This window comes from Hirundo rustica, chromosome 13 (assembly GCF_015227805.2).
Source record: "Hirundo rustica isolate bHirRus1 chromosome 13, bHirRus1.pri.v3, whole genome shotgun sequence".
Classification (NCBI taxonomy): Eukaryota; Metazoa; Chordata; class Aves; order Passeriformes; family Hirundinidae; genus Hirundo; species Hirundo rustica.
The window spans coordinates 1084003-1101511 of NC_053462.1; the positions used below are offsets into that span (position 1 = coordinate 1084003).

The following is a 17509-nucleotide window of genomic DNA, read 5'->3' on the forward strand; positions in this document are numbered from 1 at the left end:
CAGAGACTGGCTCCTCACAGAAGGCAAGGTGATTTCAACATTTTTAATGGGGGTGATTGGGGATAATTTGCAAGCCTCTGACATTTGCTGCATGGAAATGGAGAGATCCATTTGTGTGGAATTAGAGTGGCGGGCATGGCTCAGCTGCTGCACCGTGTGTGTTTTAGCCACGCGTCTCCTCTGGCAGTGGTTCCTTGCTGCCATCCCCGGGCCGTGGGGCTCAGACAGACACCAGAGGCTGGGCTCTTGGAGTTTGGACATGGCTGCACTGCAGCAGTTGTTTGGAAGCTGTATCTCAGATGTAATGGTTCTGGAGGCTGGGAAGGACTGCACCAGTGCCTTCCAGTCTCCATTGGCATTTCCCAAACCACCGTTCCAAGGGACCACAATACACCCGAGCACTTCTGAAAATTACAACCAGCTCAATACTGGGAATATCCGAGTATTCAGCATTTCTTTATCTTCTGCCTGAATACTTTTCATAGACTCCCTTATCCTCTTGCTATGTAGAATAAAAGGGTTTTTGTCTACTTGATCAGACTCCCCAAAATCAGAAACGTTTCCTCTGAAGAATGTCTTGTTTGGTGTCCTGGATGAGCACAAAAATGTTTGTAGATGCTATTTTCATATTTTGCCTACTGTCAAATCCAAACCTGCCACCCAAATCCCTGATAAAAAACTTTTCTCAAAGCAGTATATAGTTAAAAATTAAACGAAACTTCCATTCTAAAGAATGAGAAAATTTGAGGGCTTTTAAAACTTTTTTTTTCCAAATCAGACTTATCCTCACTTTTCACTATGGAATGGATTCAAATGGCACATTCTGCTGCCAAACAATTTAATTACTGGGGAAAAAATCCTCAGGAAGTTTGTTCTTGGCCTTATCAAACAGAACACCTGATTTTTAACCTCTAAGAGCAGTGGTGGAAGGAGATGCAGTAGCTGTCAGGGAACAGTTCCTTAAGGCTCCTTGTTGATACTGCTGAATTTCTGAGTGAGCCTGTGAGGTTAGGCTAAAATCCCCTCTAAAGGAGTGAGAAAGGGCAGCTGAAAGACCCTGCAGGTGTCCAAAGCATCCTGACGAGACTCAGCCCCTTCCTTGCCCACTGAAACTCTGCTTCTTTCCTCAAAGTACTGACATCACTGTTGCAGGGGGAATTGCAGGATGCTCAGGGGATTTCAGTAGATGGCGTCACAGCATTCACAGCCCAGCGAGATTCCGTGATTTTGCTCCCTGCCTCAGCCCCACAGAGCTCCCTCCCAGGCTCAGCCTTTCCACACTTCACAGAACTCTGGCCACACACATCAGGATATGAACCCGAACCTGAGATACAGTATTTCAGAGCTGGAGGCATTGCGGTCTTGTTCCTGTTTAGAGCAGAGGGGAATAGAGAACTGTGTTCCTCCTCTAAAGCCCTGCAAAGCCTGGCTACCCCTGCACAGCACATGGACACAGCCCAGCACCACCAGCACCTGGGAGCAGGAACCCAAATCTGCTTCATTACACCAGCTGCTCTGACAGCTCATCAACGTGCTGAACTGGAGACCTGCTCTGGGCTATTCTGAGAACCTCACCCCAGCACAGAGTGAGCTGCCCGTGCTGATGGCATCGAAAGAGCCTCCCTGGGAGCTGCTGGGGTGACTCTGCTACACCAGGGCTCTTGGGTGGGATGGATGCAGGCACAGAGCCCAGCCTGAGGTTCAGTCAAATAATTGGCTTTGTGGCTGGAGGCCAAACTAAAAATAAGAGGAAAGTAGCATATCATTTTAGAGGGATAAAATGCACTCAGTGCATTTTTATGAACCTCAACAGCAGCAAAGATGCTTTCAAAGCACAGCTGTAACTTGGAAATAGTAAGAAGAAACATTTAGGTTTGGAAGGACTGAAATAAAACACTCTAGAAAAGATACTGTTATTTTTTCTTTGTGCATACAGGTCAAGTATGACTAGTGCCCATGCCCTCAAAATACATTTTTTCCAAGAAATTTTCCCTTCTGGAAGAAAGCTTCACTCCTTTCTCAACACTGGCTGCAAGTGAATCCTCACATTTCTCCTCCCACTCTCATGCAATGATGCTTTCTTCCTGCTACACCTCTGACCCTCCAGACTCTCATTTGCCCTCCTCTGCTTGCACTTCATTTTCCCTCACAAAGTTCCTCCTGCGCATTCCATCTCCTTCAGACAATCAGGAAGGAACCTTGCAAATTCTTTAAAACACCAGCTACAAACTGCCCATGGAGTGAGTCGGGGTAACTGCATCCCCCAGCTGAGCAGAGCTCTCTGAGCAGAGCCCTGATTCCTGCTGGAGCCCAGGGAAGCTGCAAGAATTCCCCACTCCACAATGATCTGCCCAGGGGCTGCTGCTGTGGGACAGCAGGAAAACAGCAACACCCAGAGCAGCAGCAGTTTCTGGAGATCAGTAAGTCCTGATGTGTTCTTGGTGTGGACAGACAGCTTTTGCATAGGCAACCACCACAGGACTATCTTTCTTTTTTTTCCCTACACTCCAAAAATGCCAGGCAGTATTTAAAAACAGGTATTTAAGAATGCTTAAAATATCCTAAGGAGGTGAACAGAGGCAACCTCACCTGGAGGACAGGTGCTTTGGAGAGGGTTTCAGGGAAACTTTAGAAGTGTTACCCTGTGCTCGGGTATTTGTGTTATAATGACTGGAGGAGCTGATTTGGGGAGCTGCCTGAAATACCTGGTGTCAGCAGGGTGCTGGGTGTGGTCTGGGTGCTGCTGCTTCACTGGTCTGTGAGGCTTCACTCAGGTCTTGGTGCTAACAAACTCTTAGCTCTCTCCTTCCTCAAGACCTTGGATTTTACTTCTAAATTTCACATATCTTGCATGTTCATGTGAATATGTGTATGAGGGCATGCAAATCAGGAGTGTTCTCTACATCAACATCCAGGCATCTAAATGTGTGCAGACACCTGCACACTTCTCAGGGTTCTTAATTTAACCCGAGTCCTGAAAAGCCTTTTCAGCTGCAAAATGCAGCTTTGAGCTAAGCTTCCCATGTGCAAAGACACTGGCTTCTGCCAGCCCCAGAAGGTGCTGCAGGGGTACCTCTGTCTCCTTTGTTTCTTTTTCTTTGCAAGACCACAGCATTAGAGAATAGCTTATCTCTTTGTATTGTGCTGGTTTCCTTTGCGCTGTAATTGTCTCTCTCCTCCTGCAGCTGATCAAATCATATCTCTGAACTTAGTGCCTTTTTTCCCCCCTCTGTTTTTTTCCTGCCGCTCTCACGCACCCATGGCAAGGAGCAGCCTGACACCATTTGACATCTCCTTGCTTCCTCATTTCAATATTAACTGTTTACCAGAAGAGAAACAGGTTTGGGGTGCGGGTGCTGAGCCCTTGTGTGTCTCTCTGTGTGAGCAACAGCTCTTCTGTCCTCTGTCCCTCACAGCTACAGGTCATTTCTCTGAGCTGCCACTGGCACCAGCCTGACTTCAGAAGGGACAGGTCTGTGGATGTGCCGCACTCTCTGCTTGGGCTGGGCCAGTGACACGGCTCAGAGCTGTGCCTGCTGCCACTCTCACCCCACAACGGACCTGCTGAAGGATTCCTACCCCTCCACGGAGCAGTAACAATGACCCAGCTGCAGTTTAAAGATGCTTTTTGGGTAAGTGAGCATTTACTATATGTTTCCTATCTTCAATGTACCTGTATTTTAAAATCTTTTAAAATACAACTTGGTTCTATATATAGTTTAAAACTAATTTAATGTTGTTCTGTGTTCTAAATTTAGTTTAGTAAAGATCCAAATTTGTCTCCAAGTAAAAACATAGTGTTTAGTAGTATAAGTGTTTGATCCTGGTCAGAAGGATGCAGTGTAAAGAACATATCCAGTCCCCATAAAACCACTGACATTCCCAGTTCCTGTGCTAGGGCCAGAAACTGCTTTTGAAAGGGATGTGGATTTGTCTGTCTCACAGTGCCAGGAACCTGCTTGCAGTGAGTGTGCTCAGCTCCATGAGTGGCTCCCAGAGCAGGTGAGCTGCTGCTAATGAGAGGCTGAATTCCCTCCTGTTTGGTGGAGAGCAGAGCCAGCAGTTGTGAGCACAATGCTCCTGCTCAGCTCCCTCCAGGCTCCCACCCCGCTGCCAGGAGCATTCCCAGGCAGGCAGAGCCCTGGAGCTGGGAGGCAGCACAGGTTAGAAAGGATCAGCAGTGACACCACAGCTGAGCCCAGACACTCACAGCTGACCTAAAACCAGCAAATACTGAAACGAGGAGATCTGTTCCATACTTGTTATTTGACTTTTGTTTGAAAATCCTTTTGGTCTCCTGTTTTCAAGCTCTTTCCCTGCAGTTACAAGGTAAAAAGACCTTAGTAATTTCTCTCACTATGGTAATCTGAGGTTCTCTTGCAATTGGAGAATGAAAGTTCAAAATCAAAATTGGAGAATGAAAGTTCAAAATCAAAATCTTAACATTGCAAAGTTGAGTAAACAACTTGGTTGTTATGTGGTTGCCTCTTTTCTGGGTAATCATTTATCCAGCGTCTAGGACTGACTTACAGAAAGACATGAAGCCATATGAATTCTCCCTGCCATTGCCTGGCTGTTCTTTCCGCTTGTGCTCTCTCCACCCACGCTTCAGGGTAAACCCTCTCTTGGTAGAAAACAGAAGGGCAGAGGCAAAAACACGTTTCAGTGAACCACCATCCTCTGGGCACTTCCAGGAAGCCCTCCCCACCCCCACTGCAGTACTAGATTTGAACAGTTCAAAAGAGTACAAACACAATGAGGAAATACAAAAGTCAGTGTTGAAGTTGGGACTAACTGTGCATGACCACACCTAGTGAGATTCTCCTTGTTTGTGCACCCACTGACTGCACAGTGCAGTGCACAGGGTGGGGCACAGCTGTGGCCAGTGCTGCCCTGGGAGCTTCAGCCCTTGCCTTGCTGGACTTCCTTGGAAAACAAACCACCTGACTTTTAGAGCTGGTACATTTGGTATAGCTACTTCTCAATGTCTTGTTCTCTAGAGAGAATAAATCAAGCAATGGGAGTAGTGTGAGGGTGATTAATTCCAGCTGATGATCTGGCCAGGCCAGTTCTTCAGGGCTCCTCTTCCCTAAACTTCTCTCTTGTGCTTAGTCACGTTACCATGACTCAAATCCTTGCTTAGCTTTGAAGCTAACACCTTATTTAAAGGAAAGCATCTTTGGATCTCCTCTTTTTTGACTGGAAACATATTGCCCAGCTTGATTAAGAGGGCAGGAATATATCTGGTTGCAGGATAGAAGCTTTAGCTATGCAGTAAGTCTTTTAAAGTGAAAACTTACAGGATATTGCACAACACAGCACTAGTGTGCAGCTTTCCCCCCCACATCACAAGATCAGCAATTATTTTTGCATTCATAAAGTTCTATTGTGAGAGGAGAGTGTATTCATGTGGTTTGTTTCAGCGAGCAATTATCTCCTGTGTTTGGTCTGTACATTGAACAGAGACTGTTTGGATTTGTTTGGGATTGACACCCAAAAGGTGTTTGCCTCGTGCTGGGTGCCTCAACAGAGAGCCCTGATCTCTGACTGCTGCACCCCCTCCCTGTGCTTCACCCTGATCAGGTGTCCCTGAGCAGCAGCTCCCTGCTCTGCCATCAGGAAACTGTTGGATAAGCAGGGGTTTCCTCAGGACCCACCTCAATGTAAAATATATAAAGAAATCCTAAAAGCAGGGTATCTCCCCCAACTAGCAGAGAAAGGACATCATTCATCCCGCCCCAAACTTCTCCAGACTTCATAAGAACAAGGTGTGCTGTCTTCCAGGAAAATGTAAATTGTTCCTCATAACAGGTTTAAGTTTTATCCTCTCGTTTCCAAATAAATGTAGCAGTGATAGCACTATACTAGAACTTCCACACTTAGTTCAATTTTATTTTCTGTGATTTGTGGCCTGAGCAAAAACCTGTGTATTTTTTAATTACAATTTTTATTTCTATATGCTCCACACACTCTGTAATGGTTAAGGGACATTTGCTCAAAGTCTGCACAAAAATGTACTCCTTAACAGAAGTTTTCTATCCTCCAATATTTTTTTGGAAAATATTAGTGAGATGAAAATTCAGATTGGGTTTGATAACCAGTGTAGGGCAGTTGCTGATGGATTAATATTCTCCTGAGCTGCTCTACAAGCCTGACAGATGTTACCTGTCTTCTCTAGCATCATATGAAGCATGTAGAGAAATTCCCATGTTAATGGGAATGTGTGTGTGGCACCAGCTGAGTTCCATGTTAATGGGGTTATGTTAACAGGCAGAGCAACAGTAATTTTTTTGTAACAAACCCAATATCCAAGAAAATCTTTCCCCCTCAGTCACAGTGTCTTTCTTAGTCTCATTCTGTGTTCTTGCACTTTGTTGCTTTTCCTTTGCAATTTCTGTCATTGCCTTTTTCTTCTATTTAGGCTCCCTCCAACCTGCTGCTCAAAACTGCAGCTGCAGTCCCTGAAATGCAGCTATTTCTGGCCGAGAGGTAGGAAGGCACTGGCACCACTTCCTGGCTTTGCCATACCCATCTGGGAACAGAGAATGAGGAAAATTTTCAAAGGAGCTGGTTGGTTTTGGGGCACGCTCTGAAGTGCCCAGAGTTGAGTGAGAGCAAGTCTATTACCTTGGACAACTTTGAATCAAACTCAAGCAGCCAAGTCAATTCTGAAAGTGTGTCATGGGCTCCTAAGGTACTTAGGATTTAAAAATATACACTTGAAGTGTGAAATTCTTGTTCCTTCTCAGCTGTGGGATGAGCTCGGGGCTTGTGGATTCTCACAGCTCACATTTATAAGTGTGGGGGAGATGCAGGCCAGCAAATATGAAGCAGGCCTTGAAGATGAGATGGCAGGATTTGCTCCCCTGCCCTGCTGTGGGCTGGTCCCTCCCACATCCCTGCCTGTGAAGCCTTGATTGTGGTCAGGCACTGCAGCACCGGGAGCCATGGAAGTGCTCCAGGAACAGGGACTCTTACAAAGATGCTTAATATCTCTTCCTTTGACTTCAGGCTATATTCAACCTCAGGTTCAGTGCAAATCTTTGTAGGTGAGCCTCTCAGCTCCTACTGCAGCTTTTTCACACAATGGTCTGTTATATACCTAAAAAAAGATGTTATTAGCTTCCCAAATAATTGAGCTTCTAATGAGACTCTTAACTGAGGAACAAGAGCTCCATGGTGATAAAAGTCACAGCAAATGTATTTCCTAAACTTATTAGGCAACGTGCTAAAGAAATACAACATCAATTGTTTTACTCAAAATAGGAAGTTTTTTTTATACCTGCGTTCCTGTAGAGGCTGAGCTTTGCAGGGCCTGTTGTTTTGCAGCAGGTCTGTGAGGAGGAAATGAGACTGGGCAGGTTTATTGGGAGGAACTGGAGCTGGGGAGGCTCCTGCCAGTCTGGCACCCCAAGGCTGAGCTTGGGCAGGCAGGGATGAGGCTGGCAAACCTTCCAGCCTGGCATCCCAGCTTTGCAAGTGTGTCCCACTGAGTTTGATTTGAATGGCATGGCGCCAGTTGCATCTGGCCCTACTGACACCAGGCAGATTGAGGTAAATCATCTCCCTGCACAGCAGCACACAGGTGGGCTCTGCTGTCAGCACGTCCTGCCTAACCCTGAGCTCCAGAGGCAGAGGCATGGCCATGGTCTGCATCTCCCTGAGCTCCAGAGGCATGGCCACGGTGTGCATCTCCCTGAGCTCCAGAGGAATGGCCACGGTGTGCATCTCCCTGAGCTCCAGAGGCATGGCCACGGTGTGCATCTCCCTGAGCTCCAGAGGCATGGCCATGGTCTGCATCTCCCTGAGCTCCAGAGGCATGGCCATGGTCTGCATCTCCCTGAGCTCCAGAGGCATGGCCACGGTGTGCATCTCCCTGAGCTCCAGAGGCATGGCCATGGTCTGCATCTCCCTGAGCTCCAGAGGCATGGCCACGGTGTGCATCTCCCTGAGCTCCAGAGGAATGGCCACGGTGTGCATCTCCCTGAGCTCCAGAGGCATGGCCATGGTCTGCATCTCCCTGAGCTCCAGAGGCATGGCCATGGTCTGCATCTCCCTGAGCTCCAGAGGCATGGCCATGGTCTGCATCTCCCTGAGCACCAGAAGCAGAGGAATGGCCACAGCACTGATCACCACCAGGCCAAGTCACCACTGCAGGATGTGTGTGGAAATGGGGGCTAAAGGGGGAACCAGCTTGGAAAAGTTGAACTGGTTGCCCAGCTGATGTCTGTGTTTGTTGTGAGGTTGTCTTGGTTTTGAAAGACAGTTGTGTGCCAAGGAAAGCCAGAGCCTCCCTTGGAATGGAGGATGTAAACCCCCTTTCCTCCAAATTATTATAATTTTGCAATTAGGGGCTCTCAGGCAAAGATATGGGAATAGGAGAAACAGTTCTTTACTAGGAATATTAAAAGAAAATACAAATGTAGTAGTACAACAAAACAAGCAAGGAAGCAAACAAAAATCCTGGAAAAAGCCCTGACAGGGTCAGGGATACGATCTGGCACTCTGGTGATTAGGGTGTTGGAAGCAGTCCAGATAAACCCTCCTGGAGTAACAGATGTGGTTCTGTGGAGTGGAGATGGTCCTGTAGAAAGTCCAGTGGTGACGAGATGGGTCCGGTCTTCCTCCAGGAATCCAGTGGAAACAAACCGGATTCCTTGTGTCCTTCAGTCCCAGTTTTTATCTAGCTGGGAACAGCTGGCTCCTCCCATGGGGTGGAGCATCTCCCAGTGGGATGATGGAATTTTATCAGCCATGTGGTGTGCCTCAATGGCCCATTATCAGGAGATGTCCCCTGTAGGATGGAGGGGTGGTGACAGAGATAAGGAACACTGCCCCGGCTGGGTTTAATGGCTGGGCCATTGTCAGAAGGCATCCGCCCCCCTCCCCCCTGGAGGGACAAGAGAAGGATAAAACATCTCCCCAAAACAGCTTTCAGCAGATGAAATGGAATACACATTTTTAGGTTACATAACCCAAGACAGAGGTCAGCCTCATCTCCACAGAAGAGGCTGCTCTACTCTTTCATATGTGTAATTCCTTCCTCCATTCCCCGCCTGCTCTGGGAAGGACTCTTGGCTCCCTGAGGCAAAGAGAAGCACCCGTGGAGGGTGCAGGGGGCAATCACAACACTCATTAAAACCAGAGGAAATCACAAGTACGAAATCAGACCAGTCGTTGTGGCTATGGAAACACTGGTGCCTCACAAGTCACTTCTGAGCAGAGCACAGCAGCTTAAATCAAGCTCAAATGAACTAACACTAGATGAATGGGTTTACAGAGAGTTCATTTTAGGTCAGTGACTGAAACAATTAGACAGTTAAATACACTTATTATGATTTTCTGATGACCAAGTTGCAACTGAGGGGGTTGACTATTAAAATTGGTTGATTGATGAAGTAAGTCATTGTGACAACTCTGTTAATATTTTTACACAACTGTGTCTGGTTTGTTTTGATCCATCCTGCTCTGAAAAAGTTGGTTAGTTTTGCTTGGGCTCAGAGAAGGGGAAGATTCTTATTTCTGCCAATTTTAAGTGTGCCATGAGTCTGTATTTCAAATATGGACTAGGTGAGTCATGGACTCTTCGCCTGCATACACACGGCCACATCTAACAAACCCCACCTGAAGAGTGTTTGTCATGCAGAGCTGGAAATGGAGCTTCACACGGAGATCAGAGGGTGTCCTCTGCTTGCCACAGGGGCATTTATTGAGGCAGAGTCACAGAACAGCCAAGGTTGGAAGGAGCCTCTGGACATCTCCAGCCAACCCTCACCCAGCACACGGCAGTCACAGCACTGAGCTCAGAGTGTCTCCAGAGCTGGAGAGTGCACAGCCTCTCTGGGCAAAACTGACACCGTGCCTCATCACCCTCACAGCAGAACCCTTCCTGTGCTTGAACAGGACCCCTTGAATGCCCAAGGGTGCCCATTGCCTCTTGCCCTGTCACTGGGTGCCCCTGCGGAGCCCTGGCTCCATCTCCCCTGTCCCTCCCTCAGGAATTTAAACACACTGAACACCTCTTGTGCGGGCTGAGCAGTGCCAGCCCTCAGCCTGTCCTCCTGCCATAGCTTCTCCAGGGTGGATCTCAGAGTGTCCCTATGAATCTCATTTACTGAACTTTTCCTGGCGGGACTGGTGGATTCATGGCCCGTCCCTTTCCTCCCTCAAGGCTGACACTCCTGCAGTGCAGCAGAGCTTCCTCTCTTTCTTCAGTCACTGGCTGGGGACACTGAACTTGTGCTGCCTCATAGACCCTGGGGAACCCCTGGAATTTCAATCCAGTAACACTCATTGCATGCTTGTATGGAAGGCAAGTTAGGCTGCCTGGTTATATTTCAGCTCCTTTAGCTCAAGAAGACCTTTTTTCTGATTTAATTTTCTTGCCTTGCCCACAGCAAGGCGGATTCCAGCTGGCAAATGGCACAGAAAACACTAGTTTAATCTTGAGTTTAATCTAGGTTTTGTAATAAAACTTTTCTCAGCAGCCACAGTTCAATAATGTACAAGGTTCACTGTGTTGTTCAGTAAGAGTAGGCTGGGATGAGGTGAGGGCTGGGAGAACAGCTCTGCATGGAGATCACTCAGCCTTGCTCAGGGTGTCAAGGTGAAGGAAAAGACCCACATGGAAAATATGCATCTGGATCCCAACAGCTTTTCAGTTCCCCAGAGAATTATTCCCTTACTGTTCATGGAGTTTAGGACTTCTTTAAATTGGTGGGAAAATGTCACTAAACAAGACTGAGGAATTGAAAAGTTCCATAGCTTCTCATTAAAATTTATCTTTGCTTGAACTGGAAGGCAACAGTCTTAGGAATTAAGTGAAAATGTACCAGCTCAGGCTAGCTTAGAGATACCAACTCCTGTGGTTCCATTCAGAGCAAATAAACAAATAAGCACAAGCTTTTTTCCTCTAATGTAAGAGCTTTTCAAATCAAGAAGTTATTTCTTGCTGCTCTCAATTTGTCCAGGCCTAATGTATTCCTAATACAAAAGAAAAATAAAAAATAAAAAATAAAGGGTGGGGACAAAGAGAAAAATGAAAATGGTCAGCAGCCCTGAGGTCTGAGCCTCATCACTTCGTGCTCCTTGCAGTAGGTGCTGTAATTCCTGAAGGGTTCTTAACAAGGGATGATAAGGTTTGTCAGGACTAACAAACAGCCCTGGGGCTGCTGCTCAGTGGGATGGAAATCCCCAGGAGCACCAGGAGAAGGAAAGGAGGGCCCTGCCATTGAAAGACCCTGGATGCGCTTTTGGCTAGGGCTTGGGTTTCTGACAGAATCTTTGGTGTGGAAAACACAGTTTTACTGGAAGTAGGGGTGCTGTTTTGGAAGATAAAGCTGGGCTTTGATGAAAAAGTTCACACCTGGTAAAGGTTTTCTCCGGAGATGGAGAGTTAAGGTGCATTGCTAACCAAAGAGGAGGAGACCAGGCTCATCAAACCCCTTGGTGGTTCTGGGAGCTCTGCAGGAGGAAGGCACACTCTGGAACAGGAACTGGAGCTTTCCCTGCCCACAGCCACTGCCTGCAGCCTGGAGTTCCAGGCATGCCTTCCCTCACAACTTCACCCCCACATAAAACAGCTGGAGAAAGGTCCAAATAAAGTTCCCCTTCCCTGTGGAGGCAGCAGAAGGAGGGTGCTGTGGCAGCTGTGGCAGGGGGGTGTCTCAATCAGATTCTGATGGAGTGTAAGAAAGTTGCATCATATTGAGTAATCGGATATGTTGAAAATTATTTAGGTGGCAAAGATCTCTTGTGAAAAGGAATTGGTAACATGTGGCTATTGAAATAATCTTTACTAAGAAGTGAAGTAAATCTTTACTTCATTCCCCTCGTACAGCAAGACTCTGGGAATATTTCCCGTAGTTTTACCCTTCCCCGTGTGCCAGGAGACACCAGTAACAAAGAGAGCAAGGGTTCAGCAGTGGCTTTTATGAAGTGCCTTTTTCAGGGCTGACAGGAAACAATTCTAAGCATTTTAAGACAAGGAGGAGAAAGACACATTTTTAGAATAAATTCATGTACTAACTAAGCAGGTCTTGTTCCAGTGTCTGTAAGACCTGGTGGACAGCTATCTCTGTGCTTGAGCAAGTCAGGGCTGTGTCAGGTTGTTTCACTCACCGTGGCTTGGAACCCACAGTGCTTGTAGAAGGAGAGAAGCCCTCTTATAACAGAGAAGGAAACTGGAAGTGCATCAAGTAAAGAGGAATAGAAACAAAAGTAATCTCTGACCATTATTTTGTGTAAAACAGAAGTATCCTCTACTTGTAAGATTCTATTTCTCCTTATTTTTCTTCCAGTTTCTCTTGTGTAGCTGATGTTACTCAGTAGGAGACTGAAGGAACATCTGATTTCACCATTGACACGTTTATCTGTCATGTTTCAGAAGGACCATGGGAACAGTGCTATGCCTTCTGAAAAACAGGTGCAAGTCCTCACTTGTGGCTTCTCTGTTGGCACCCAAGGAGAAGCCACTTTAATTTATGGATTTAGCTGTTGTCTAGAGTCATATGGAGAAAATACAAAGGGATGCTGCCACCTCAAACCTGTGTCATGCAGCCACATCAAGCTCCCATTTAAAACTGGTGAGGGATTCTGCTGCCTCCTGTCCCATTTCTTACTATCCCCATCACAGAGGTGTTCCAGAAGTTTGTTCTAAATGCATTTCCTGAATGGATTCCTAGTTTTTTGTCGCACTTTTTGTTGTGATGTGTATCTGTCTGCTGGCTCCTTTCTCCTTCTGCTAGCACAGGAGCACTGGGGCCCTGAGCTGCACTCAGAATAGTGTTTAATCAAACAGAGATAATAAGCACCAGCAGAGTCCTTTTAGTGGACTGGAAGTGAGACTTTCCAAGGCTGTTCCCTGTGTGCCATGAGTCTGCCAGCCAGCAAACCACCTGCAAAAGTGAGGCAGGCTTTTGTGCAGCCGTCACTTTGGAGCTGTGCAAATCAGGGGGTGATTAAAACACCAAGAGAGCCAAACAATATGCTGTGACTGTAAGAATGCCTAATACATAACACATGAGCAGTCCAGGATGCCAGTGAGGAGGGCGAGGGCTCCGGAAGTTGAGAAGCAAATTCCTCTGTCAGCAGAACTCTAAATCAACCATTTCCTTCTCAGAGAAAACCCGCAGGGTCAAGAGCAAAAGATCGCTGGGGAGTTATCGCTTTGCTCGGTGTCATTTGCAGTGCTATTGTACAGTTTGTGAATCTCATTTCAGTTTTATCTCTGACTGTCCCAACTGCTGCAGGTTTGAAGTCTGATGAGAATCTTACTCTAGGGGCAGTGGGAGAGGCAGCCTAGCCCCAGCCACTGGAACGCTGCAGAGGCAGTGCTTTTCCCTTTCTGATTTTTGAAGGTCCTATTCAAGGTTCACCTCTATGCTGTTGCCTGGCAATAAATACCATTTGCTCCCCATGAAAGGTTCTGTATGTCAGGTTTAGGTAACAGGCTGCAGCTGTTGGAAAGGATGAAACAGGAAAGCCTTACAAATATGATTGCTTCAAGGGTCCAAGGGGCAGGGGCCCTGCCAAGGTGGCAGGGAAAAGGAGTCTAGAAAGGAGTTTTTAGGGTTTGGAATGTGGCACAGTATGGTAATGTAGTTGTTCCTATAGGATGTATGTAAATTCTGTAGCGTTTGTGTCTTGTTCTGGTTGGTTCGTGCAAACTAGACTATTCAACACAGAAGGAGATATAATGTATTGTAACAAGAACTGAGCCCTCTTTGTTCACGCACTTTTAGCTGTGGCTGGCAGCTTAAGCAAAGCTCTTGCACCAAGGAACTGTGCAATAAACCACATGTTTCACGAGCTGCCCTGGACTCCAGAGATCTCTTGTCACCATCCCCACACTCTCCTACAGCAGCAAAACTGCAAACTAAGCCTCCTGTGGGAAATGCCCAAGTCGGCTCTTGGAATTATCACCAAAATGTCCCTACCTACAACCTGAGCAAACATTTATGTTATACATGAGGAATGAATTTACAAGAAGGGACCAAAATCTATACAGCCAGCTTCAACCCACCTACTCTTCCTTGCTTTTTCTGCTTATGTGGGGGAAAAAATCAATACTTAAAAAAAATTTAATTTTTAGGCTTGTATAAATCCTGTAGTCAGTCTTGGAAAGCACAAGCAACCATCACATTCCCATCCATTCCAACTGATTCCAGCCAGTAGGAAAAAGGAGCTCTTACACAGTACAACATGAGCAAATGCTTTTAAACTCACAAAGCAGTTGATTGTGACATGAGCATGTGGAAAAGGATTCATATCACACCCAGCACCGGCCAGGGGAGAACATTTTGGTCAGCGGTTTCTTACGTGGCACCACTTTGTTCTGGGCACAGTGACCTTCCCCCTCGTGTGTGCTCAGCTCAGAACGGGGTTGCTGAGCTGCCTTTTCAGCTGCTGGCACCTTCCCAGGGCCAGGCAGAGGAAGGCCAGTGAAAAGCCAGGCTTGGTTTTGAAAAAGGCTCGTTGATTTACCCCTGTGGTGGAGCAGAGCTGGGGCAGCAGCCGTGGAACAGGAAGCAGCAGCAAAGCAGCTCTTATTGCAGCAGGGCCACACCAGGCACCCTTGAGCCCCCAGAGCTGCACTGGGGCCTGCAGCACACACAGAGCACTGCTGCTCACCTGCAGAAAGACAGCAAAGAACTTTCATTTCAGCACACACAGAGCACTGCTGCTCACCTGCAGAAAGACAGCAAAGAACTTTCATTTCAGCACACACAGAGCACTGCTGCTCACTGCTGTCCTGAGTATTCCAGGAGAGTGTGAGTGGCACGGAAAGACAGCAGTAAACTTCCCAAAACACTTTGTATCAGGAATATATTTCTAGAAACACTAGGAAATGTTAAAGTGTACCAGGGGAAAAACCACGAAACATAAAGCAAGTGATTGAAATTCAGTGAAAGGCCGTGGCATGACAGGAAACATCCAGCCCAAGGTACTTGGAGATTTTAAGTCACGTTTGGCTGCTAGGTCTGCTTGCCGCTCATCTACACAGACAAAGCCCTTGGCAGAGCACTTGACAAGGAGACTGGCAGATCAAGGGAACAGGATTTGAAACACTCAGGGCCAGTACCCAGTGGTATGATGCAAGAATACCATGAATTGATTTAACTCAGTCAGAACAACTTACTTTCAGTCCAGGACCATCATCTGTGATACCGCTGTGGATAGAAAGGATTTCTTTCTGACAGTTCAAAAAGATGCTTGACAGTCAAAATGATGCTTGTTCAAAACTTCACTGTGCCCTGTTCTCTCTGAACTTCCTCCTCACACCAGTAATTGTTTTCTTTTTAACTCTGAAAAACTGGATCTTAAGTTTTTATTTTACTACAACTGTTATAAGCACACCTAAACTCAACAAGATGTGAATGCAAAAAAAGTTTGATTTAGAGAAAAAAGCCAAAGATACCCATAACAGATTCAGTTTAAATTATTTTTCTCTTTGAAAATCTGTATTAATAATTTATTTGGATCAGGTAGCAGCATTTAGCATTTTCAGTCCAAAACTGTGTGAGAACACTTCTGATACAAGCTTTGGAAAAATATCATTAGGAACCAAGACAAGGAATGAACTTTTATAACTAAATACTTTCAAACTTAAGAGAAAGTATAGGGGGTTTAAAAGATTTTTTTTTTTTAATATTAGCAGATAATACATTTCAAATTATCCCTAAATGAGGGTGGATTAGGCTGAAGGAAGCCCTGAGAGCTCTGCACTGGCTGCTGGTGCCTGTGCCAGGCCCCTGAGCGGTGCAGAGCAGGTGCAGAGCAGGTACCACGCAGGACTCTGATGCTGTTGTAATAAATCGACAAGCCAAATTCAGTAAATCAAAATTTAGAATTTTATTTTGAGACTTAAACTCAGTCTCCAATAGCCACAATTCAAAGGGACAGTGTCGAATCCCGGGGTTTCGGCGCTGGGTGAAGGCGGTAACGGCCTCTGTCAATCCGTCACCCCCTCGTTCACAAAGTGTGTCCAGCACCGCTGGTTTTTATGCAGCCTTTCGCTGAGAGTGGACAGCGACTGTAGAACTCTTGCTCCGTGGTAGCTTCATTAGGTATTCATGTTCAGGTCCGTGGTCGGTTGAATAGATTCTCAGAGTGGAACAGTGCCATGATTGCTGGGTCTGGAGAAGGTTTGGAAATGTTAAATCAGGCCCGAACAGATAAGATACCGATCTTATCCAAATTGTCTCCCATTTTCCATTCTTTTAGGTTTTTTTGTTTGGTTATCCCGAAGCAGTTCCCGGCAGAAATTTTTTCTTTCCCCCAACCCTCGTGTCCCTCCTGTCCCTCCGTGCAGCTTTTAGTCTTAGTTAACCCTAAACACACTTTAGGTTTACAGATCTCAAATCAGACCGAATTTTATATTGCATACCATTACATTTCACCGTGAATTAATTACATATCACATTACCTAACACGAATCAACTTTAGGTCATATATCACACTGTGTTTATCACCACTGTACCACTCAGCACTGTCCTGCTGGGTACTGAGCAGCACACCCGGTGTCTGCTGTGGAGTTTTTCCTTTTCCAGCCCTTCCTCCCTGCCAGGGAGGTGCCACAGCCCTGCTGTACCTGGGGTTACTGTCCCTGTTAGCACCTGCACCCGGTTCCTTACAGAACGCAGGTGAGCAGGAGCTGCAGCTGGGGATGTTGTGATGGGGTCTTTCCTGCTGAGAGGCAGAGATGCAGCCCCCCAGAGTGAGCCCTGCAGCCCCCAAACCCTGCAGCTCCCAGAGCCCTGCAGCCCCCCAGAGTGAGCCCTGCAGCCCCCAAACCCTGCAGCTCCCAGAGCCCTGCAGCCCCAAACCCTGCAGCAAGCCCAGGTGGAGCTCTGGCACTCCCCAAACAGGACACACGGCCTCAGCAGCAGAGGCTGCCCTGAGGGAGATGCCAAGGTGCTGCCAAGCCAGCTGATCCTGCAGGAGCAGGGAGAGGCCGAGCTGTGGTATGTAATCTCCCTCTAAACAAAGTCCTGGATGGACAAGCCAGGTGCCAGCAGGGTTAGAAATGTCCAAGGAAAGCAGCCACAGCAGAAAAGCCCAGCTGCCATGGCACAGCCGCAGTGAGCCGATGAGCTCATGCCACTGTGACCATCACCAGCTGGACGTGCAGGCTGTACCACCAGCGCTTTGTACATGAGTTTGGGTGGTTTTGCTTCAGTCCAGTCCATTGGAAAAGCTATTTACTGAAAGCTGCTTCAGTACTGAGCACAGCATTTCAGTCTTTCCTCCCTGATATTATTGCAATAGTAGCCTTGTCGATTCAAAATGCAAACTCTTGCACTTCAAAAAGCCTCACAGTTCCCCCTGGGCATCCAACGGCACAAGGCTCAGAGGAATATGTCCTGGAATAAGGCTGAATCTTGGTGAGTTAACACAGAAGGTTACCCAGCTTGGTGCCACCAGAAGGTAAAAAGAAATGATGTCCTGGTGTCGTACCCTCCGGGCAGGGAACTGGCACTGCCAGTCTTCCCCTGCAGCCTTCATTACC

General features: G+C 46.9%; 1 protein-coding gene across 1 annotated transcript in view; it reads left to right on the forward strand.

Moving 5' to 3' along the window:
* Positions 1–2322: 2322 nt before the first annotated feature.
* PSTPIP1 (proline-serine-threonine phosphatase interacting protein 1) overlaps positions 2323–17509 on the forward strand; it is a 52384-nt gene continuing 37197 nt past the window's right edge. The window contains exons 1-2 of the mRNA XM_040077839.1: positions 2323–2420; positions 3417–3632. Coding sequence (XP_039933773.1) covers positions 3600–3632 — 33 coding nt within the window. The 5' untranslated portion in view covers positions 2323–2420; positions 3417–3599. The remainder of the gene's footprint in view (positions 2421–3416; positions 3633–17509) is intronic.